The sequence below is a fragment of the Ostrea edulis genome, chromosome 3 (assembly GCF_947568905.1).
Source record: "Ostrea edulis chromosome 3, xbOstEdul1.1, whole genome shotgun sequence".
Classification (NCBI taxonomy): Eukaryota; Metazoa; Mollusca; class Bivalvia; order Ostreida; family Ostreidae; genus Ostrea; species Ostrea edulis.
The window spans coordinates 79,685,219-79,709,178 of NC_079166.1; the positions used below are offsets into that span (position 1 = coordinate 79,685,219).

Below are 23,960 nucleotides of genomic sequence, written 5' to 3' on the forward strand. Positions count from 1 at the left end.
GTGTTTGAAAAATCCTTCCAATGAACTCCAGCTCTGAAGATCTCCATTCTCCTACCAAGTGTTAGAGGTGTGAATTGGAAAGCACACTCTAAGTTGGGGTGTTCTATAACAGAAATACCACAGAGACAGCTATAGTGACCTCCGCGTTGATGTCCAGCCTCAAACTGTCTGGCAGGGCCATCACCACTGAATACACGAAGAACATCATGAATTGCAGTGCCCTGATGATAAGTGGGAAGGTGGATGGAGTTGATGTCTTCTAGTCTGGTTGATGTGTAGGAAAGCTGGTCAACATCACTGGATTTGGACTGCCCCAAGATATACAAGTATGGCTTCTCCACTACAGACTGAACATCAACTGGAGGGTTGTCGGGGTACTTCTGTTGGAATTCCTCATCTGTCAGGAAGATTGCAGGATCATACAGCGCAGATATCATAAAGCTGACATAGCTGTGGTTCAGTATATCTGAATGATCATGCCAGATCTTTAGATTTCGTGTGTGCTCCACTTTCATCAGTTCATCCAGTGCAGATGTTGGTTCACTGGGCACATCAATCTTCAGGTTACGTAGTCTGTTGTGTACTTCTTCTGATGAAATGTTTTCATAATCTTCCTTCTTCCATCTCAGATAAGAGCCTTGGTCAATATTCATTTGGCGACGGATCCTTTCAAGGGGAATCTTTCTTCCGTACACCACCACATCAGTTTCCTGAAGTACGCCAGTTGATGTGATTCTGTTCCTTCTGTATGTTTTAGGGGCAATTTTCTCTCCTACATAAATATCCTTGTTGTTTAATCTTCTGCGAATCTCAGTGTGAAGTTTCCGTGTAGGTTGTGATGCAGGAATGGATACCTTTTTATACAACAGTTTATGGCGGGCATGTCTCACTCTCTGGATGTAATCTCTGCCACTTACTTTTTTCTCAGTGTTGAACATTGTGATGTTTATTCCAATGGACTTTGCAGCCTCCATTAACACCTGACCTGCATTGCTCGGCCGTGCTCCGGATTTGTTTCTAACGTCAAACTTGATCCCCAAATTTCCCCAGCTTACCTTTGATCCTGACGGAAGTGCTGTCATAAACTTCTTGAATTCATCTCTTTTAAAGAGGTAGTTTTCCAGGTTTCCAATATGCTTTTTTGGCTTATGGACTCCGGCTTTCAGATTTTTTTATTTTGGAGGTGCTTCTGATTTGAGCAGCTTCTGTGGTCTCGAAGTAAATATCCATTCGTTCCCGATCTCTCTTGTTGTATGAATTCCCTGATGCAAGGAATGACGTGACCTCAATGTTGTTGTTGGATATTAGTCTTGAAATCTTCTCGCTGTTCTCTCTTGTTGATTTTATTTTTTGCTTTTGCTTTTTGTGGCTTGACAATTTTTCTGTTAAATTGTACTTCGATGTTACTGTGTTTTTCAGGCTTTTTTGAAAAGTGTTCTCCATGATTGGTTCAATTATTTTCACTAACTGTTCTGCTCCATCAACCATTCTATCTTAATGCAACATTTTTATTTCTTGCGCCAGGTCATTTGTTTTAGCAATACTATTTTTTGTACTTTCACTTACAGACACATGCATGGATGCAACTTCTGGATTTTTGGCCTCACACTTAACACAGTTTTTCAAAGTATGCATTTGTTTTTCTCTTTCTGGTAATTTCAACCAAGATTGTAAGCTGAAAGTTTGAATAAATTGGCTTTTTTCCCCATTTCTGTTTCCTTGTTTCCAATATTTAGCATTTGTTATATACTTTTGTAATCGTGGCAGATTTGTGGAAAATAATGTGAATGGTAAATACATTTTGGGGTATTTCTGCATGACATTTTGGTAAAATCCATACCTCTTAGCCACTGGCACGGTGTTGCTGAATTTACTTAGCTGTTGTTGTCCTGTTTTTCCTGTCGTATTTGATGAATGTGGGTCTTTGGAGTTTCTTGCAATGATATTTTTTGCATAATTACAGAAATTCATGGTGTTTCTATGATGTATATAACTGGCACATTTTTGAAGGTTATTCTGCCATCATGGAAATTAATCTCTAAATAAATTCTAAACTTTCAGATAATTTTTTAAAATTTTTATTATTTGTATTAAAACACCCATCCTTTTTATTTAATCTTCACCTTGAATTTAAAACTCAAATTTACACTTTATTTTGAATTTTATCTATGGTTTATGATTTTACCATTTGGCTAATATTGAAAATATGTACTTATAAACTATTCGGTACCAAATTCAATTGCTTGAAAATCATTTGATTGGCTCTTCTTGATGATGTCATGCATTTACAATCTTGTTTCAGTCAGTTGTTTAGTAATTCAATTCGGCGCAATTTTGCTTAGAGATTAAATTCCAATTTTACTCTGTAGATATGTGCATTTCTTACAAATTCCATTAAATTGCTCTTTTCAATTCATTAAAAATGAAACTTTGACAAATGTGTCTTGTTATTTATCAATGAAAGTTGAGAGTCGTTTCAAAGCGAAAATGATGTGGTTGGGAGGGGGGGGGGTAGCCAGGCCGCAATATGCTTTATTTTGCATTTAGATCAACTGTATTGAAAAAAGAAACATGTAGAATAAAATGTGTCCATCATTTATTGAAAAATTTGGTTTAAAAGGTACAAAATATGAAGCTGAATTAAAAAAAAAAATGTCTCCTGTATCAAAATACGAAGTATGTGATCCATGACTCGGGCAAGAGCCAGTTAGCTCCCGTTTTCTGTCGTATCCGCTCAAATATGGCAAGTCATTATCTGAAAAAGAAAAAGGGTCTATTTTAATCAAAAAAATGGCATGATGTTTGTCTTGGGGTCGAATAAGCAAATAGTAAATGCGTTATTCGAAATTCTTTTGAAATTACCCGCTCTTAGTAAATAAAAGAGTTATGTGCCCGTGGTAATATCTGAATCGCTGGTGCGTTTGAAAATGGGGTAAAGTTAAGGAAAATTTGAACGATTCCACTTCTGCACGTTTTAGAAGGGCATAACCTGCATGGATTGATTTGATACTTCGCAAACAGTTTACGGAGGGTTAGATAAAATTGAAAACTGATGCTGGATCATTCAGTTCGCCGGATTTATTGGAATTCAGTACCGATGTGTAAATACAATACTTTTCCGTGAATTATGTGTAAAGTAAACTTCATCCGAACGAAGCAGCAATGATTTTCATATTCAGTATATATTAATGCATTTACAGAAGCAAACAACTTGAACCTAGGTGTGGGTTATGCCGTTCTAAAACCCGATATATTGTTTGACTCAATAAAGTGTATATAAATACCAATATCACGTGACAGACACGTGATAATGCATAAAGTTATATGCAGTTGCACACCGGAGATCTTGTGGGATCATCATTGCATATACAGGGAAAACTGTGTAGTATTGTTAGTTTAACACAGCGGCGGTATATATGTGGGCATTTTAATGCATATTTATTGCGTATTATTTCTATAGGAGCCCTTAACAGTCTTTCGCTGTTAATATTTTCGTGAGAAGCAAAGATAGGGGCTTGGTAGAGTACTTACTGGATCCAGCAATATATCTTTGTTTGTAAGGGTTTTTATGTACTTTAGGAATCCAGTATAGGTGCGGTAACTCATATTCATTCGACCCATTGACTGGGGTATTAAATGTGTCTAAAAGTGAAGAATTTCTTCTTTTGAAAGGGCAGTTGGAGTATAAGTATGATTACCAAAAGTGGAATTAATGTCAAGTTCGTTTAAAATACAGTTGTAATAATGAGCCTTACAAAGACAATGTTGTTACTAACTTTGTCAGCTGGAACCAAAACATATTCCTCATGTAACCTATCTAATTCTTTGATCACTTCTGGTTTACTAAACACAGAAGGATAGATGGTACGTACTGTTGTTTTCTTGTGTCTAATGCGGGATTTTAATATCCCTCTTCTGCTTTTAACCCATTCTGACAATGTATCAAGTTCTTCTTTTTCATATTTAGCCCATCGTCTGACATAATCTTCGACATAACTGATAATAGAGATGAAGTTTTGTCGCCAATTATAAGACCGAGGTTCTCTGTATTTAAGACCTTTTAGAATAAGTGATTTGAGGTCCTCATTTTCAACTATATCAACATCACCAGTAATGACATGTCCAGCTGGACTATAGTTGAAAGAAGATGAAGAACAAGAACATGTTGGTGGATTACGTATAAGATGGTATATATCTTGGCACTGCAAAGTTTGTTTATAATTAAAAAGTTTGGATGCAATAGCAGAAGTATAGCTGTAGGAAATACAAGGTGTAGACTTGAACTTGTAATAAGTTGGAATGCATGACTGAACCCTTTTATGACGAAGAATGTTGCTTATGTCGATGTGGCGCATCATTGAAAGTGTCAGTTGACGTTAACCTATCATGCTGCTAATGATATATCTTTAGGTTTCAAAATACAGATATTGATACTTTAAATTAATATTTGATCAGAGGACGAAATTATATAGCTGCTTACGTCGTATAAGGAAAAAGTGACTTGTTGTCTTATAGCCATCCCAATTCATCTGACATGTACGAAAAATGTAATCTGAAATTGGAGATAATCCTTCACGGCTCCGCAATAAAAAATATTCTGAAAGGACCAGGCTGATTTTATACGAAACCATCACACTTGCTTGATTACATACATGTACGTAAATACCGAAGTAAAACGGTAAGGGTACATAAACCCTCATATTGATACTGGTATATTTTGGGAAATCCCAGTATAGGTATGTGTGTACTAATTCGATAGGTAATTATTTCAAAAACTTGAATGCGCATATTAACAGATTTGTAAACATAGTTCATTTCACTAAACAATATTTTAGCTATTTTCTGAATGTATTAATGTATCGTGATGTGTCATTTGATATTTGATCACTCATGTAGGCAAATCATAAGCTTTAAGTGAAGAAGTACTGATTCTATCCTGGTTATGACACTTACAACTATGCTATTGCATGGGGGTTTCATTGTGATATTGCCTAATGTGACTTGTGACCAACGTCTTTTACTTCTATTGCCAATGTTACGGAAGGTAGATTCAGTATGGAAGACGTCTTTGCTTTGACTTAACACAGGGAATATCCCAAATGCATAACTTTTTAAACCTATTTTATCTTGATATTAGATATACAGGAGTAATCAATTGCAAGGATACCATGTACATTGGTTTCAGGTAAATTTAAACGAAGACAAATTCGATAATGAATTTCATGAGTGAAAGTAAACGATTCAACAAACTATACAGATAGTCTACGTTTTGCAAGAAAGAATATTGCATATCGATCAAAAGAAATGGAACACGCATTACATATATAAAGTCACTAGTCTTGGAAGAAGGGTGGTCAATATTATTTGTTGGATGGAGATATCGTTCATGTTTGGAATATTTATTTTGTATACTCTTTTACATCCCATTCCAGAATTTTTCACTAATGCAAAAACATCATCCTCTTTAGGTGTAGTGCCAAATATTTTGGAGAGTGCACGATACTCAGGGCACCAGTAGTAAAGTTTCATTATAACATATACGCCACATATGAAAGAACCGTGTCGCTTGTCGAACAGCTACCAGGCCTACCCATGTAAACGTCTTAGCTTTGACGCGGTGTTAGATTGAATCCAGGCTTCCTGGTTGCAGAACGAATTGCCCAGTTCACATCGTAAATCAGAACATAATCTTCTTGACACAAGTATAGTATTTATGATTGTCGTTGCTGGTTGGTTGATGGTTTGCATTGCGTCCCATACGCTTACTCATAATGAGAAAGCAACCGGGGGTAGTTGAAATACTACAAATTTAGACCTTAGCGTTCAGGTTCATTTTAAGAACAAAGTATAAAACCAAGAAATGTTTTTTTTTTTAAATGTATCCATCCACCAGCTAAGATGGAAAGGAGATAAATTTTATATTTAGCATTTATTTGGCATGATCGTGGATCGTTATGAGTTGCACAACCACAATGGTAAGTTCAATCACTAGCAAAATTCAACTTTAAAATAAGCAGTAGTTGGTATATCCAGAATGAATTGATTTATAGCATTGTAAAATGAGTCATAATACTAGTAAGACATTTAAGCAACGGGAATGGTTTACTCTGTAGGGGGTAGAAGTACAGGTGTACACCGAGCTTGATGTTTGTAAAGCAAATGTGTCTCAAGATATTGAAGTAAAATATCTGATATGTCTAGTCTTATTCCTGACCTCAAAACCAGTAAAACTTATCTACGTTTTATGGGAACAAGTTTACTAAGTTACATGACTGTTAAGCAAAGGACTACCATCATATTAATCGGGCAACATATCCCAATGTTCAGAGTAGATTAACCTTAATTGTTGAACCTTTGACCTCAATCTCAATGAAAGGCGAAAATAACGAACAGTGATCAATCTCAGAACTCCCACAAGCAATACAAAATAGATAGTTGGGCAAACATGGTCCCCTGGAAACACCAGAGGTGGGATCAAGTGCCATGGGGGAATAAGCACCCCCTGTCGGCCGGTCACACCCAGATTCATCTAATTTTTAGGAAAAACTAGTATAAAGAGTTAAATGTATGTGAAGCAGACAGTTCATAAGATCAGACGATGTGCTAAATATGAAAAAGATAATTTGATACATAGTTAGAATGGATTAAAAATATAAGATAAATATTAAAATCCTGCATTAGACATATCAAGACAAAGGTACGTACCATCTATCGTCCTGTGTTTAGTAAACCAGAAGTGACCGAAGAATTAGATAGGTTACATAATGAATATGTTTTGCTACCAGCTGACAAAACTTATAACAACATTGTCTTGGTTTGTACGACTCGTTATTACTACTGTATTTTAAACGAACTTGGCATTAATTAACTCTCCTTTTTTGCTAATCGTACTTACACTGCAACTACCCTTTCAAAACATGAAATTCTCAAAACCATGTTTCAATTTAAGATGATTTAATATCCCAGTCAATGCGTCAAATAAATATGAGGAACGTATCAATGCTGGATTCCTAAACTACATAAAAACCCTTACAAAAAATATACATTACTAGATCCAGTAAGTACTCAACCAAGCCCTATCCTTGCTCTTCCCGAAAATATTAACAGCTGTGAAAGATGAAGATAACGAACAGTGATCAATCTCACAACTCCTATGAGCAATACAAAATAGATAAATGGGCAAATCCGGACCCCTAGACCTACCAGACATGAGATCAGGTGCCTAGGAGGAGTACGCATCGCCTGTTGATCGTTTACACCCACCATGAGCCATATATCTTGATCAGGTAAGAGGAGTTTTCCGTAGTCAAGCAACTCACAAACAAGTTGATGGTGCAAGGATTTTGACAGTCTTGTTTAAAGTAAGCATTTCACAGTGTCTATGGTCGTTAGAACGATCTAGTTTAAGAATACAACCTATCATTGGGTTAAATGCTCTCTGACGTGTTTCATACCGATTGTTAGACTATTGTTGGCACACTGAGTTTGACTACGGATATTCTCGTTTATCTGTTCAAGATATAGGGTTCATGGTGCGTGTGACCGGTCGACATGGGATGGTTACTCCTCCTAGGCACCTGATTCAACGCCTGGTATGTAAACGCATCTGTGTGTCCAACTCTTTATTACAGGCACCTGAAGTGTGGGTAGCTTGCATATATCTTATGTACGTACCATCCCCCTCTTTAGAATGAAATTATTTGATACAGAATCAATTTTTTTCCAAAATATGTTATTTCCCCCACCGATCACCCTCATCATTCGTTCTGAATAGTTAGTTTGTACCTTCGGTAATCCTTTGATATGACCACTTGTGAGATACTAATATAAAGGTGTCCAACAGATCATGCAAACAAACAGGGGCTACCTGCTTTGAGACCATTCACGGGGTATAAAATAGCTTTATTGAAGGAATTGTTCGCTTTCTTTGCCTTTCTTTGAGCAGGCAACACTTGATTTACTGATCGACAGGAGCAAACCTATATGCCCCTTGTGAAAATGAAGAAGGACCAAGTGAAAAAGGGTGATGGTTTTGATACCTGGAATTAGAAGAGTACATTGGTCTGTATCCAGCCTCTGATGTCCTTGATGTAGTCTTTGTTTGTTATTGGTGAGTACAGTGGCCAAGTCCATTGGTGGAAATATTCTGTCAAAATAAAGTTGGAGTGCGTCTCGTCCAATCTTTGTGAGTTCGTCAAAAGTCTTGAAATTAAATTTCCTTAACTCAGGCTCAGACAGACTGGTGCACTCATCTCTGTCCATGAGATCATCCAAATCTGAAACTCACGTCCAAATAATTAGACACATTCTAAATCTATCGGTTCATTGTAATTTCAGTTGAAACTGTTACTTGTTCACACAATGTATATTTAATCCCTATTTCAAATAAAACAGGAGTGGAAGTAAAAAACCTACTCACCTGTTATCTCAGCTAGGACATCCTATCAAAAGGAAGACTATCATTATAAACTAAAACGATGGTCACGAATTGTCAACACTTTCTATGGAAATAATTTATATGTCAAATAACTGATCAATTGTAAAACACTTATCGAGGAAAATACCTGCTTCCAATAAATCAAAAGAGTAGATTCACTCAGAATATGATGATTAATCATTCCATGCTTTGGGCAAGTGATTTTTCCTTTCCCATGAATGTCTCTCTCTTCGACAAAACAGTCATCATGTTCACGAAACACTTCCTGTTTTGAACATTGGTATCCTACAGTGTACATCACTTTCTTGTGAAAGTTACTGGTCAGACCGTTCAGCAATCTTTCAATATTGTCACGGATTTCTAGAGTAACATCTTTCACAATTACATCTTTGCTAGGTTGAAAAACCTGAAGCTGAATTGAACATCTATTCACAGCGAGAGCTATTGCATGTTGCTTATATACAAAACAAGCCACGTTTTTATATAAGCAGAGTCCGTTGTCTTCTAAAACGATCCATTCGCCATTGGTTTTCGTCAAACAAGCAACAATGAGCCGGAAATAAAAAAAAATATGGCAAAAATTGAAATCGAAAGACCAGTACTGATGTTTTACTTTGGATGGTGTGGAAAAAGTTCTCTTCTTGCATACCAAAGCTCCGCTTGTTCATACAGGGGATGTAATGTGCATATGTCCCAACTGCAATAAGACCAAGTCGTTGCATATATTGCAACAAGTTTGCTTTGTTTTGATTCCTTTCCCAGCGGTTCATTTCAAAGTGCCGACTATTCCAAATATCGGTTAAAAGTCTGTCCAGTATATGACCACTTATGTAAAAGGAATACCAATCGCTATCGTTGTCGACAAAATCCCTGATATGGTTTGGATCGGTTATTATGTTCTTGAAGGAATCAACAAACCACTGGATGTCAATGATAACAGTTTCGGCAAGCGAACTTTCGTCAAAGTGTAGTATAACGCCTATATCGTGATAAAATTTCAGAATATCGCGGATTTGTGTGTATTTCTCTTTGTTTTCCCCAAAACATTTCTCTGATAATTCCTTTACAGACTTTATTCTCACTTTCCGTCTTCTCAGTTCTCCAAGTACGACTTCAGATAGTGCCCAGTCTGTAGGAATGGATTCTTTCCATCTCTCTTCTTTTGCAATTGAAACCATGCATTTCTCTAGTTCAGAAAGCGTGTCGTGGAATGAAGAACCATCGGATTTAAAGCCTAGAACTAAACATCGTTTCCTATTCAGGTGTGACTTCAGATGTTTGTCGAACTTTAGATAATCCAGGATGTTGTTGTAGAGGATATCAGAGTTCTAGAAACAATATATGAAAAGATTATAGGAATTCACAAATGAGGGAATCCGATTGATTTAACTACTCTAATGTAAAACTTATACGGTGCCAATTTTGATGCACCAGATGCGCATTTCGATAAATAATGTTTCTTCAGTGATGCTCAACCGAAATGTTTTAAATCCGAAATAGCAATCAAGTTTTAGAGCTATTATAGCCAAAAACAACGTGCCAAAAACGTGGAGTCAAATATAAGCAATACAAAATAGACAGTTGAGCAACCGCGGACCCCTGGACATATCAAAGGTGGGATAAGGTGCCTAAGGGGAATAAGCATCCCGTGTTGACCGGTCACACCCGCCGTGAGCCCTATATCCTGATCAGGTAAATGGAGTTATCTGTAGTCAAAATCAGTGTGCCAAGAACGGTGTAACAATTGGTATGAAACACGTCAGACATCATTTGACCCAATTATAGTTGACTTGACGAACCAAATCGTTATAACGACCATAGGAGTTGTGAAATGCTGACTTCAATCAAGACTGTTTAAACCCCTGAACCATCAACTTGTTTGTCATTAGCTTGCCTCGATTCAAAACCTGACTATACGCACAACAAGCTCTTGCGTGTCAAATCACTTGAGAGATGAAAATGCCATATGCAGGTGATAATGGAATATTGCTACATGAATATGGGAAGTAAACGGTGGAGAAGCTGAAATCATCCCGTTTATCATACAGTTGAGTTGTCAGTTTGCCGTTAATGTCTACTTCCAATAAATATCTAAGTATGAAGCAAAAGTGGACGACTCGGTGATGTTTTTTTTTACTTCGAGGTGACAAGGATATATCGAATCGACATATGAATGAAAATTATTGTTAATAGACAAAACGTAGTCGATATATCTAAATATCGAATTGGAGGCTACAGCAAGATATTTTTTCTTCTCACGTAGATGTTTTTGAATAAATTCCGCATCATATAAATATAGAAACAGGTCAGCTAACAAAGGATAATAATTCATACCAATGGGAATTCCAACAGACTGTTGGAAGGCCTGATCACCAAAGACCACGACGATATTGTGAATGAGGAACTCTAGCATATTTTTTATTTCAACTTCAAGTGCGTGGAATCAGAGTGGTGTTAAACAAAGTAATTTTTTGGATGACTGATCATTACATGTAGATATGAATATTTCCTTTTTTCCATTTTGTTGAAGAAGCAACTGTCTATGATGTCAAAAAGTCTAGTATTTAATTTATCGTGTGGAATGGTTGTATAATGTGTTGAAATGCCGAAGGTTTTCATGTTATTGATTTGGGAAACGTTTTCCGATTTCAAGTTTACTAACAGTTCTTTAGAATTTTGTAGAATCCACATTTGATCAACAGCACTTCTGACATATGTAGTCGCACAATAAGTTTGAAGTTTCTCCTTCACAGCTGTTAATATTTTCGTGAGGAGAAAATATATGGGCTTGGTACAACACTTACTGGATTCAGCAAGGCATCTTTGTAAAGGTTTTTATGTAGTTAGGAATCCAGTATAGGTACGGTAACTCATATCAATTCGATCCATTGACTGAGATGTTAAATGTGTCTAAATTGAAGCATGGTTTTCATCTTTTGAAAGGGCAGTAAGAGTATAATTACGATTGCCAAACGGGGGATTAATGTCAAGTTCCTTTAAAATAATGTTGTAATAATGAGCCTTATAAACAAAGACAATGCTGTTACAAGCTTTGTCAGCTGGAATCAAAACATATTCCTCAGGTAACCTATTTGATTATTTTATCACTTCTGGTTTACTAAACACAGAAGGATAGATGGTACGTACTTTTGCTTTCATATGTTTAATGCGGTATTTTAATATTCACCTTATGCTTTTAACCCATTCTGATAATGTATCAAATTATCTTTCTCATATTTAGCCCATCGTCTGGCCTGATATCCGATAAAATTCAAAGAGATGAAGTTTTATCGCCAATTAAAAGACGTAAATCAAAGATGTTAGTATCAAATCTGTGTATTTTTGGGAGTAAATTCCAGTAAAATTCCGTCACGTTTTTCCTCCCCTCTTAGCATTCATTTTTTCCGCGCTGGCGGCAGACGTAAAAGTGTAATTATACTGTCTTTTGAAAATTGTGTCGTCTCCTCTGTCAAGAAATCCCGACGTGCTTATCAATTCAGGAATATGCGGGAACGACACTCCACCTGTCATTGCATGTATCAATGTACTGTCTTTGAGATGATGGCGTTGAAGATTCTCTCTCGCGCACATTTTAGTTGATGCCAATTTGCCAGGTTTTTTTGTCAAAAAATCGCTTTTGACACGTTGTTAATTAAATCGGAGTCCAATTTTACGTACATAATCTGTAAATGAAGACTAATTCATTGTTGTCAATTCTAAATATTAATGAAATTCATCTCCAAATTCTGATTCTGAAATGATTTCTTTCAGTACCTCTTGCAATAGTTGCAAGGAATACAGTATCAAATTTTATGTGATATATGAATTCATATTTGCGACTCTTTATAGTGAATTTTCTGCAATAAGCTTTCCTATCAAAGTATCTCCCTTGGCATCAATTTAATGAGGTGTGTGCAATATGGGTTCGCCAAATGAGGTAGGAAAACAATATGACAGGAAGTACGGATCGCTGACAATGTTGACACTTGTCGTTAATTAGAGTAAGTGTGACTTTACATGGCTCCCATTAGCCGCATACCTCAAATTACGTAACTCATAAAAGGAGAAGATAATGAATAATGATCAATCTCATAACTCCTATACATAATACAAAATAGATAGTTGGGCAAACACGGACCCCTGGACAAACCAGAGATGGGATCAGGTGCCTAGGAGGAGTAAGCATCCCCTGTCGACCGGTCACAACCGCCGTGAGCCCTATATCCTGATCAGGTAAATGTAGTTATCCCATCCATCATATCGTTATCAGGTGTTGATTTGAAAGAAACACAATACATGTATAAAGCATAAACTAATAAGTATCTATAATGTAAAAACAATTCGTAGAATTGCAGTTGAATTATTGTATGCAAGGCGAAGATAACGAACAGTGATCAATCTCATAATTCATATAAGCAATACAAAATAGATAGTTGGGCAAACACGGACCCCTGGACACACCAGAGGTGGGATCAAGTGCCTAGGAGGAGTAAGCATCCCCTGTTAACCGGTCACACCCGCCATGAGCCCTATATCCTGATCAGGTAAACGGAGTTATCCGCAGTCAAAATCAGTGTGCCAAGAACGGCTTAACAATCGGTATGAAACACGTTAGACAGCATTTAACCCAATGCGAGGTTGTACGGATGAAGTAGATCGTTATAACGACCATAGAATTTGCGAAATGCTGACTTCAATCGAGACTGTTGAAATCCCTGTACCATCACTTGTTTGTCAGTAGCTTACCTCGATTTAAAAACTGACTATACGCAGAACAAGCTCTTGCATATCGAATCAGTTGAGATATATAAACACTATAAACATATATAATCTGTTAATCTGTAGATGAAGACTAATTCATTGTTGTCAATTCTAAATTATAATGAAATTCATTTTCTTTCTGTTTTTCCCTACAATAGCTCTAACAAGTTTATTGTTATTTCGGATTTCAAACATTTTCGGTTGAGCATCACTGGAGAGACATTATTTGTGGAAATTTGCATCTGGTACACCAAAATTGGTACCGTATACGTTTCACACACACATATATATATATATATATATATTCAAAGGAGTATTATTTTCAAGTTTAACATATTTACTGGTCCAAATATATTGTTTACGGTCCTGCTCTAGAATTTTTCACTCATCTTGCGCCGTTACCATTGGAAGTGAAGGGCTGCAAAATTTAAGCCTATCTTCGGAGCTTATGTACGGGATCTTCTTCATGCCACACCTGCTGTGACACGGGACCTTGCCCTTTGCGGTCTTATCCGAAGGACCACTCCATTTAGTCGCCTCTTACGACTTGCAAGAGGTGCTGAGGACCTATTCTAACCCGGATCATCACGCGTATATGCTTAATAGGAAAATAAAGAAATAATTACCATAAAACATTTGGAATATGTTCAAGACGTATATGAAAGGGCAACCGGGTTTAATTGGTGTATATTTGTATTCTGTGGAGAGTCCAACTCTTGATGTTGTATTCCTTATAGGAGTTATGTGATTGATCACTGTTCGTTACCACCTGACAAACGAAAACAAAACAAACTGCATCGTATAATGTAAATAGAAGAGGTGGGGATGTTTTCTCTGAACTATTCAGCACCATCGATTTTTATACACTATAACTCGCGTACATAAATTCTTAATTGATTCCCTGTTGACAGAAAGCATTTAAGATTGCATTTGTTAAAATATTACAATGAGAGCGCCTGAACACAAGCGGGTGAAAGACATGGCCTATTCCATGGAACCATTTGTCTGTTCTGCAACATTATTGCCCATAAATACACTTTTACACAAGTTTTCAATTCAATTCATGATAGAATATTCAGTCGTTTAAATTAAATCTAAGGAAGTTAAATCTGGTAAGATATAGATGCTGTTTTCAATCATATTTAGGATTTAAAATTTGAGAGGAATTCATGTGCATCAAGTTCAGCAACTTTGACCGGAAATCAAACAGCTATAATTTTATATCACAAAAACACGACGTTTTAAATATATATACTAAAATGTCCTCCTGCAAATAGTTATCCTGCAAACAAGCAGTGAAAGATATTTGACAGTTGATTACAACCTATAAATGGAAGCTATTTCCAGTTCACCATGGTGGTGCAAGAAATATGACCTTGACAGAGTTGCTGCAAGAGGTAGGGGTCTAAGTATCACATTGAATTGAACTTATCGTGGAAAATTGCAAGCGATGTAGCTGATAAAAATGAAAACCAAGATGACGCGTGATACACCTTGTAGTTTGTTTACCACAAAACATAATTTTAAATTAAATACATTCAAAACATTGAGGTCCAGTGTTTTATTTCTGATGAAAAATATTTATAATGGAAGGAAATGTTTTATCGATTAACAATAATCATTCAAATGTCGATTTATCCTTGTAAGCTCAAAATAAGACCTCAAAGAATCCTACGCGTTTCCTTCGTACTTACATATTTTATTGATGATTGATTGATTGAATACTGTTTAACGTCTCTCTCAAAAATATTTCACTCATAAGGAGACGTCACCATTGCCGGTGAAGGGCTGTAAAATGAAGGCCTATCCTCGGCGCTTATGGCAATTGAGCAGGGAGGGACCCTTATCGTGTCGCACTTGTTCGGTTGTTGCGGTCTCATCCGAGGGACCGTCCCATTTATTTAAAAGTAAATATCCACGGTAAGCTAGCTTAACTTGATGGCACACAGAATTATTTCAGGTCCTCCATCTTCAACGTCTGAAAAATGCCTACTATTTTTGGTCGACTTTTATCTGGGCCCTGTCACTATACGACTAAATTGTATGTTTGCGCGTTGTAACAAGCTATTTCATAGAATCTGCAGCGTGAAATATCGTTTCTAAGTTGAATTTCTTACCCCAATTAATGAACCGAAGTCCAAGATAGTTCCAAGAGTTCTATATCTTTCCTCCTTAATAGTAAATTCGAACCCAAGCGATACAATTGCCTGTAAACCTGCGTATGGTGTTTATATCTCTCAGCGCATTCGGTTCCCGTGGGGATCCGAGTTAGAATAGGTCCTCAGTACCTATTGCGTGTCGTAAGAGGCGACTAAATTGGGGCGGTCTTTCGGATGAGACCGCCAAAACTGAGGTCCAGTGTCACAGCTGGTGTGGCACGATAAAGATCCCTCCCTGATCAAATGCCATAAGCGCCGAGCATAGGCTTAAATTTTGCGGACCTTTACTGGCAGTGGTGACGTCTCTATATGAGTGAAATATTCTTGAGAGTGACCTTAAACAATTCGGTACGCAATGGTTCTTTATATCTCTCAATTGATTCGGTACGCAATGGCTCAGGTATGTCCAGAGGTCCGTGTTTGTTTCCTTTTTTCCTTTACTTTGTATTCCTTATGGGAGTTATGAGATTGGTCACTGTTTGTTATCGTCTTTTTTGTTTTTGCGCAGGATTAATTTTCAAATTGAGGTAGTCTTCTTACAAACAAGCTGATGTTATAGGAGTTGCAACAGTCTCATTTGTAGTCAGTATTTTGCAAATCCTTTAGTCGTTATAACGATTTCAATTGCCAATACTACCTTCATTGGGCCAAATGCTGCCTCACGGCCGATCGTTACGCCGTTCTTGGGACATTGATTTTCACTACAAATTACTCCGTTTGCCTGATCAAGATATAGGGCTCACTGCGGGTATGACAATCTCTCTATTTTGTATTGCTTATAGGAATTATGAGATTGATCACTGTTCGTTTTCCTCACCTTTCAGGGAGTTTTGAATGAGTCCAAAGAGAAAAATATTAGTACCCTCTTGACAGATAAAACTGAAATTAATGATAGCATTTTTGTGACAAGTACTTCTGAACCATTTTCTACCTTCACCCAAGGGCTTAACCAACGAAGACAAATAAAGCAATCTTCAATTTTCTGTTATTTGCAAGCTTTAAATGATCCAACAAATCAATCCAGCAATAAAATGTTTATCATTCAAAAGTGAAGCATTGATTAGTTGACTATTTAACAGCTAGACATCTTTATGAAACTCTCTCAGGAGTAAGAAATGTCGTAAGATAAATTTAGTAAGAATTTAATCTCAGATTATCAACTGAATCTCCATACGTAAATCATCATTGTACACCTACATAGCAAACATCAATGAAAAAGTTCATGGCGTTTAGGAAGAAAGTCCGGGATACTAGGTGTCGTGGAAGGACGGACAAGGATAAAACTATATGTATCAATCAGTTTGTGACGGTGCATAAATGTATATATGTTAGTCTAAATTTGTTCAATTTACCTTAACGCTTATTCAAATCGTTTTCTGGCTTTGTTCTATGACTTCTCTGAATGCAATGTAATGTACTTTGTATGAATTTCAACGTAGTAATTGAGATAGGTCCATCGCATTATAGTCTCAAATTATCTTAAGGGTGTACTCTCGTGGTACTTTTACCGCGAGTGAATCTCCATACTTTTTAAAGTAGTAACTATGGGGACGCGTGTGTTTTATTTCGTATGCATAAAGAAGAACATTAAGATATGTTTTTATTTGTAAGTAATGTAAATTAACTAACAAAAATTAATTAAAAAATGACATTTTTTTTTACTTATTTTCTCATTTTACGACATTCATGATGACGTTACGATTGTAAACAAACTCGAGCTCGAAGACGCACACTGTACGATGTCGCATTTAGTCTATTCTAAAGCAGTCCAGAAACATACATGGGCGATTCATTAGAAGTAAAACGGCAGTTATAGATCAGGCTGCATCTGATATTCTCACGAGTGAGTGGCAGACAAAGAAAATTACAGACAAGCATGCACAATCACGCACATGGTGACACACTACAGTACTGTACACAGTGTCAGACGAGAAAGGAAAATGGAAGGATGTTAGCGATGTAGTACCTGAATCAGAGACTGCTGATATAGTATTGAACGATTTTGTAAGTTTTTCAATATACAAGAATTTTTTTTATGAAAATAAAATCTACAAACTGTGTAGAACTGTACCTAAATTGATCTGCGATTTTCCCGACCCCGTCTAGTCGGTCATGAGCGAATCTCGCTCCTAACGTTCAATGTATCATTATTGAAGCATCATTTTGATTAAAAAGTGTAATCTATATCATTGTTTTAAAAAATCGACAATTAATACTACGAATTTAATTCATTAAAAAGTGTTCAAAGGGAAAAGGGGGGTTTCTCCCATCTAGAGAATTATGACGCGCCATTCGTGTACAAATTAGTTAAAACAAAAGATAATTTTGTTGACTATATATACATGTATAGATATGGGGTTTTTTGGGGGGGGGGGGGGTACTAGATCGATAATTAGTTTCTAATCAATTCTGGAAAATTAAAACTAAATTATTTTATCAAAATTTTATTTTAATTATTCCTTCAAAGTGTAATCGTCAAAACCTTTTAATAATGTTAAAATTTGTTTATAGGGTATTAAAAATGCACATTTAAAAACAAATCCTGATTCGAATTTTAGTATATATTTCATGAACAGTCATTTATGCACGAACAAATTCATATAGAACATTTTGCCTAAGGAATTCGTTTAGAGTAACAATTTGTTGGGCAAGGCATTAAAACAGAATCCCTGGCTAAACAAAAATTGGAGTTAGTTGAAGTTGGTGCATTAGCAGTCTGGTGGTAAACCTAATAGTATATTCTGTTCTATTGTTAAGAATTAACAGTATTGATATAAATTGAGTTCCAATGTTTGCTTTTTAACTACATCCATTTGGTAACTACAGTGAGAGGGATGAGTTGTGCTATCATCACATGAAGAACCATACCAGGAAGTGCAGATTTCTTCCTCATGGCCACATGGAAGTTGACTGTTAAAAGTAGTTTCTGGATAAAAACTCAAATACTTTGCATTCTATTCAAACCAAATTTGGACATATGGATACAAAGACGGGAAGATGCCTATCAATTTTTAGGTCAGAAGGTCGAAGATCAAGGTCACAGTGCATGGAAATTAGAAAATGCTGAGGAGGGGGCATATGTTTTACACATTCTGTAGTTAGAAATGAATTAGTATTGTATATATGCATATATTATTTATGTTTTCTGATTATTTATCATATAATGAAATAAATATATAGAATTTGTAAATATACATTGAAAAATACACATTTTATAACAAATCGTATATTGTTATTGTTTAGAATGTATGTCAGTGTAAGAAAGGGGTGGGGACACAACATGGTTCAAATCTTTGTTCCAATGCACACTACCCCACACATTTTTTAAAATTTAAATTAAGCAAAAATATGATTCAAATATACATTAGTAATTTCAGAAAAAAGTTTGATACAGAGATTCTCCCTAGGTTGAATTTTTTGATGAAATAGGTCTTCAATATTGTGTGATATTTTATATAATTATGTTAATTAATAATTGATTTTTGTAGAATTGGTGATATATTCTATGTAAAAGTTATTGAAATAATCAATTATGCTTAATTTTCATAAAATAAAAGACAACCAAGATTATTCTGTCTTTAATATTTGTTTTATAGTGTGTTTCTTGTGAAAATTGGTGATTTTAATGAAACATTAAGTTTCAGCAAAGGAGCAAATTTAAGGGACTCTAATTCTTTAAAGTCCACACTAACCTACCTTTTTTATGTTTTAAATGTCTTTCGGATAAAGATGTATTAGTTAAAATAGTTTTTTTTTTAAAGTTTGATACTTCTGAAAAAATTCAAACCAGGAGAGAACATCCTTAAATGAATATGCACGATACCTGAGCTTTGGCTTCGTCTAAATGTGTTCCAACGATGATCACTGGGGCGTCATTGTCACAGTAGGTATGCACTGACTTCAACCAAAACAACAGGTATTCTGTAAAACCATAATTTGTTATTTTATATGCAGTCAGTTCTGGTTCTCTCTTTCTTTGCCACAAGTTCAGATGCTCTCAAGCAAACAATTCATATTTCTGTTGGATTAATGATTTAAAGAAAAAAACTCATTGATGGCGTGATGCATCATTCGCTAGCACATCACACTGGATTGAGAGAACCAATGCATGATTTAAGAGAGTTAGTGTACATGTATCTTTCTAACTACATAATTTGTTTTGGAAGTAAAATACTTCTGTATTTGAGATATCAAAATGATATCACATCTTCTCTTAATGCCCAGATATGTGATATGCCAATTTGAATAAAACACCTTATAAGCTCATTAAAACCTACAAAATTTCACCAAATTACAGTTCGATTGCCATTGTATCATAGTCGTATGTTTGACGCAAGGCTTAAGGATTTTCAACAAGAAAAAATATAACTGTAATAGGTACCCAACCAAAAGTTTTTATTTCACCATTTACCGCTCGGATTGTTATTATACACTGAAAAGATCATTAGCAGTTCAATCACACTTTGAATTCGATGGGGATGGAAGGCCGTAGGTGAGTTGATGACCAAATTAGAATCCTCTTATGCAGTATATTTTAGAACAAACCAACAGACTGCTATTCCGTGTTTCCAAACACACACATGGGGGGCTTACTCGGTCATTAATACGGGGAAAAATGCGCTCGACAGTGTTAGGAAAGTTTGAAATGTCATGATAACTACTAGTAAGTTTAAACGATGGTAAATAATGTGAGGATTCACAACAAAATTTTGCAAAATGTCAGTTGCATGCTTCCATGGAGTGATTATAATGTAAAATAACATTACTTTTCGTCAAAAATTTAAAATGAAAGAACTAAGATAACCGTTTGCGTAAAAGATCATTCTTCACTTAGATCCAGATTCATTTGAATTTCATATGTTTATTCATTAAACCATTTACAAAGATAACCTTTTATCCCCAAGATGCATTGTATCTCTATGAGCAAGCAACATATATTGTGGCTAATGATCATTATTATGTCTCATTTATATATCTGAGTAATCATGCCTGACTCCAAAGGGTTCTTTTACGCATTAAGAATGGATTGCATATTTAAACGTTTTCTATAACCAACTTTCGATACGTATATTTAGGCTTGTGTTACTACATATATGGTAGCAATATATTTTAGAATCATCGTTTCCCCATACTTAGATAGCAATATTAAAATACCATATGTGTATAGTATTTATGTTTCTCAAATGATTTGATACGCAAGAGAAATTAAATCATCGGTAGTCCCGTGAGAATCCGGGTTAAAGTAGATACTCAGTACCCCTTGCGTGTCGTATGAGGCTACTATATGGGGCGGTCTTTTGATTGAGATAAAAAAACAACCGAGGTCCCGTGTTACAGCAAGTGTGGTACGATAAAGATACACCCCTGATGATAGGACGTAAGCGCCGAGCATAGACCTAAATGTTGAAGCCCATCACTGGCAATGGTAACGTCTCCATATACAATATACTTGTACATATAAGTCCTCAGTACATATATTGATAACATAGTATAAAGACATTGCCACTGTTAAATTCTTACTGTTATTCAGAAACAATATGACAACTCTAGCTTATCATTTCTACTATACTACTGGTATTCACTATACATTCATCATTAATGTGATTACCTTGTTAACATGGCAGGTTACATGAAAACGTGTACTAGGTAGAAGTTTTGAAATGTCAACTTTTAACATATCCAATTGCATAAAGTGTATGTTCTATTTTTGCTATGTTGAGTTTAAATACATTTGGAGATATATGTTATATCATTCTCTAGGACACACCGTCACTTTTCACCATTCACATTTGCAGCAATAAAAAGACATACATTCCTCAGTCATGAAAGACATTTTTTTCGACTGTCGATATAATATTCTTCTACGCTAGTGTTAATACTGATAGTCCTTTATAGGTATCTTGTTATTCACATGTATATCTAACTACGAGTATTCAGAAAAATACCAGATAGATGGGCGATGTGTATCGCATGTAGGTTGCATGACACGATGAATAAATACAATAAAGAGTACATGATATGCCTATCAGGAAATACATGGCCTTAATGCATCCTCACAGCCACAGTCTGTGATTCTCTCATTTGTAATCTCGATATTGGGATAAAATCATTGCAACGTAATCGAGGTTCTCCATCACCTGGACCAAGTGTGATAGTCCAACGACTCACAGTGTCCAATACGGGATCTGGACACGATTTGACTGTGTTGAAACCTAGAATGTTAAACTTGGGGAATTACTGCCACGAGAAATATCTAGCGATCAAGTTGTATGTTCTGGATAACAATTAGATCGAGGTCACAATGACATGATCAGGACCCATATCCCCCCCCCCCCCCCCCAAGATACATCAGCTTAATTCTAGGGCTCGGTATGAAATATTTGACATGGAGGTGAAACAGCCAAGAGATACAAGCAGAAAAACATAGGGATATACGTACATGAAAATGCACACCATAATACAGTTCGTTAAATGACGACATTGGACATTTGTTTATGGTTGTCTTTACTACCAATACTTCATGCTATCCATATTTATACATAATGTCTAATGTCAAGTGAAGTTACTGTATCTAGAACATCTTACATTGGGGGTTTAGTATCACTTCTGTATGTACAATATTCCGCTTAGAAATATTATATGGATAGGGATGAAATACATTTACCTGCAACATGGTATCTATATAGACATGATGATTATCACATATCTTTATTTACCATATATTTGCTTCTTAAAATTTGAAATTCTCTCGTAACAGAAATGGTATAATGCAGAATACTAGACCGGTATTCGAACCCGGGTTTTCCTGAACCTCGAGGCAGGTGCCCTACCAACTGAGCTATCTGGCATCCGTTGATCGAATCCCTCTGCCCGCCATATTCCGCACTACACTAAATACCCTTACAATTTGAAAACATCAACTTATGATATTTGGCCCTGGCAGGCATTTTCACCTGCCAGTTTACGGAACCAAAAATAACAAGAAGAGAAACAATGCAAAAGACAAGGCTGTGATTCAAACCCGTACCCCCTGTACCTCTGACCGCCACACTCTGGATAAATTATCTGGAGAATACTTGTATTCTTTCACGCCACTTACCCCCATAAGACCAGTCAGTAAACATTGTCCCTGCCTGTTCACAGAGTTTTGGGTCAACTTTCTCATCAAATGCTTTAGACATGTCAATGACGAGAAGATAAAAAGCTCTTCTACTGAGGTAGACCTGATGACACGCGTAATAGGCGCACTGTCCACCAAAGTCCACAACACTCAAGAGTTGTTTCCCCTCTTTATCTGTGTCAACTGGTAGATATAATAGAAAACATGACGAGACATACATATACGATAGAATTATGGAGGAATGAAAGGTGAAAATAACGAATAGTGATCAATCTCATAACTCCTGTAAGCAATACAAAGTAGATAGTTGGGCAAACACGGACACCTAGACACACCAGAGGTTGGATCGGGTGCCTAGGAGTAGTAAGCATCCATTGCCGACCGGTCACATCCGCCGCATGCCCTATATCCTGATCAGGTAAACGGAGTTATCCGTAGTCAAAATCAGTGTGCCAAGAACAGCCTAACGATCGGTATGAAAGATGTCAGACAGCATTTGTCCAAATGATAGGTTGCATTGACAAACCAGATCGTTATAACGACCACAGAATTTGCGAAATGCTGACTTCAATCGAAACGGACGATACACAGAACAAGCTTTTTGCGTATCCAATCAGTTAAAAGATATAAACATCAGATGTAGGTGATAATGGAATATTGCTACATAAATTTGGGAAGTTGACGATGGAGAAGCTGAAATAATCCCGTTTTTCATATAGTTGAGTAGTCAATTTGCCGTTAACGTCTAATAAAATATCTAAGTATGAAGGAGAAGTGAACGACTCTGGTGTCTTTTATTTCGAGCTAACAGGGATATATCGAATCGACATATGAATGAAAGGTATTATTGTTAATTGACAAACCGTCGTCGATATATTTAAATGTCGAATTGAAAGCTACAGCAATATATTTTTTTTCTCATGTAGAAGTTTTTGAATAAATTCTGCTTCATATGAATATAGAAATATATCAGCTAAATTTGAGTTAATATACATATACTGCCTCATAGTTGATGATGACAAAATTAATAATGCAAAAATGTAGATATCTAGACGTCTTATGTATACCTTTTAGGCAATCAGATTCCGGAGCAATCTCAAATATGTCTTCGTGTACTTCTAATCCTACTGTAGACTGAATCTGTTTCAGTTCATCCAGACTTCTTTTCTGTAGACGTTTAAGCAAAGTAGATTTTCCAGCCCCTACGCATCCAACTATCATTGCACGAGCCCTGTGTATTGTTTGAGTTCCTTTCCTGGCACATTCTGCGTATCTGCTTCGCGCAGCATAGTCCCAGTCAAGGATTTCCCAAGGTACTTTCACTGAAAAATAGGGTAGGAATATCACATGAATACACACCTAAGTATGTAGAAAAAATATTATTTGATGATTGTAGAATAGGAACACTACTTGTAGCATTACTTCTCAATTACGTACACATATAAAGAGTACAGTATAATTTAGTAACCACCGTTCTAATTGG

At 36.1% G+C, this 23,960-nt stretch overlaps 2 protein-coding genes across 2 annotated transcripts in view; both read right to left on the minus strand.

Annotated features, from left to right (window-relative positions):
- The window catches only part of LOC125676169 (probable serine/threonine-protein kinase pats1), a 225,785-nt gene extending 202,004 nt beyond the window's left edge, over positions 1 to 23,781 (minus strand). The window contains exon 1 of the mRNA XM_056159126.1: positions 23,545 to 23,781. Within this exon, the coding sequence (XP_056015101.1) occupies positions 23,545 to 23,698 (154 nt within the window). The 5' untranslated portion in view covers positions 23,699 to 23,781. The remainder of the gene's footprint in view (positions 1 to 23,544) is intronic.
- Positions 1,733 to 22,663, minus strand: LOC130052913 (uncharacterized). Its single transcript, XM_056159128.1, has 6 exons — positions 22,457 to 22,663; positions 19,181 to 19,278; positions 8,565 to 9,765; positions 8,420 to 8,441; positions 8,040 to 8,276; positions 1,733 to 2,755 (listed from the first exon to the last, which is right to left on the minus strand). Exons 3-6 carry the CDS (start codon positions 8,733 to 8,735, stop codon positions 2,544 to 2,546), a joined length of 642 nt encoding a protein of 213 aa, XP_056015103.1. The 5' UTR covers positions 8,736 to 9,765; positions 19,181 to 19,278; positions 22,457 to 22,663; the 3' UTR covers positions 1,733 to 2,543.
- Positions 23,782 to 23,960: the final 179 nt, after the last annotated feature.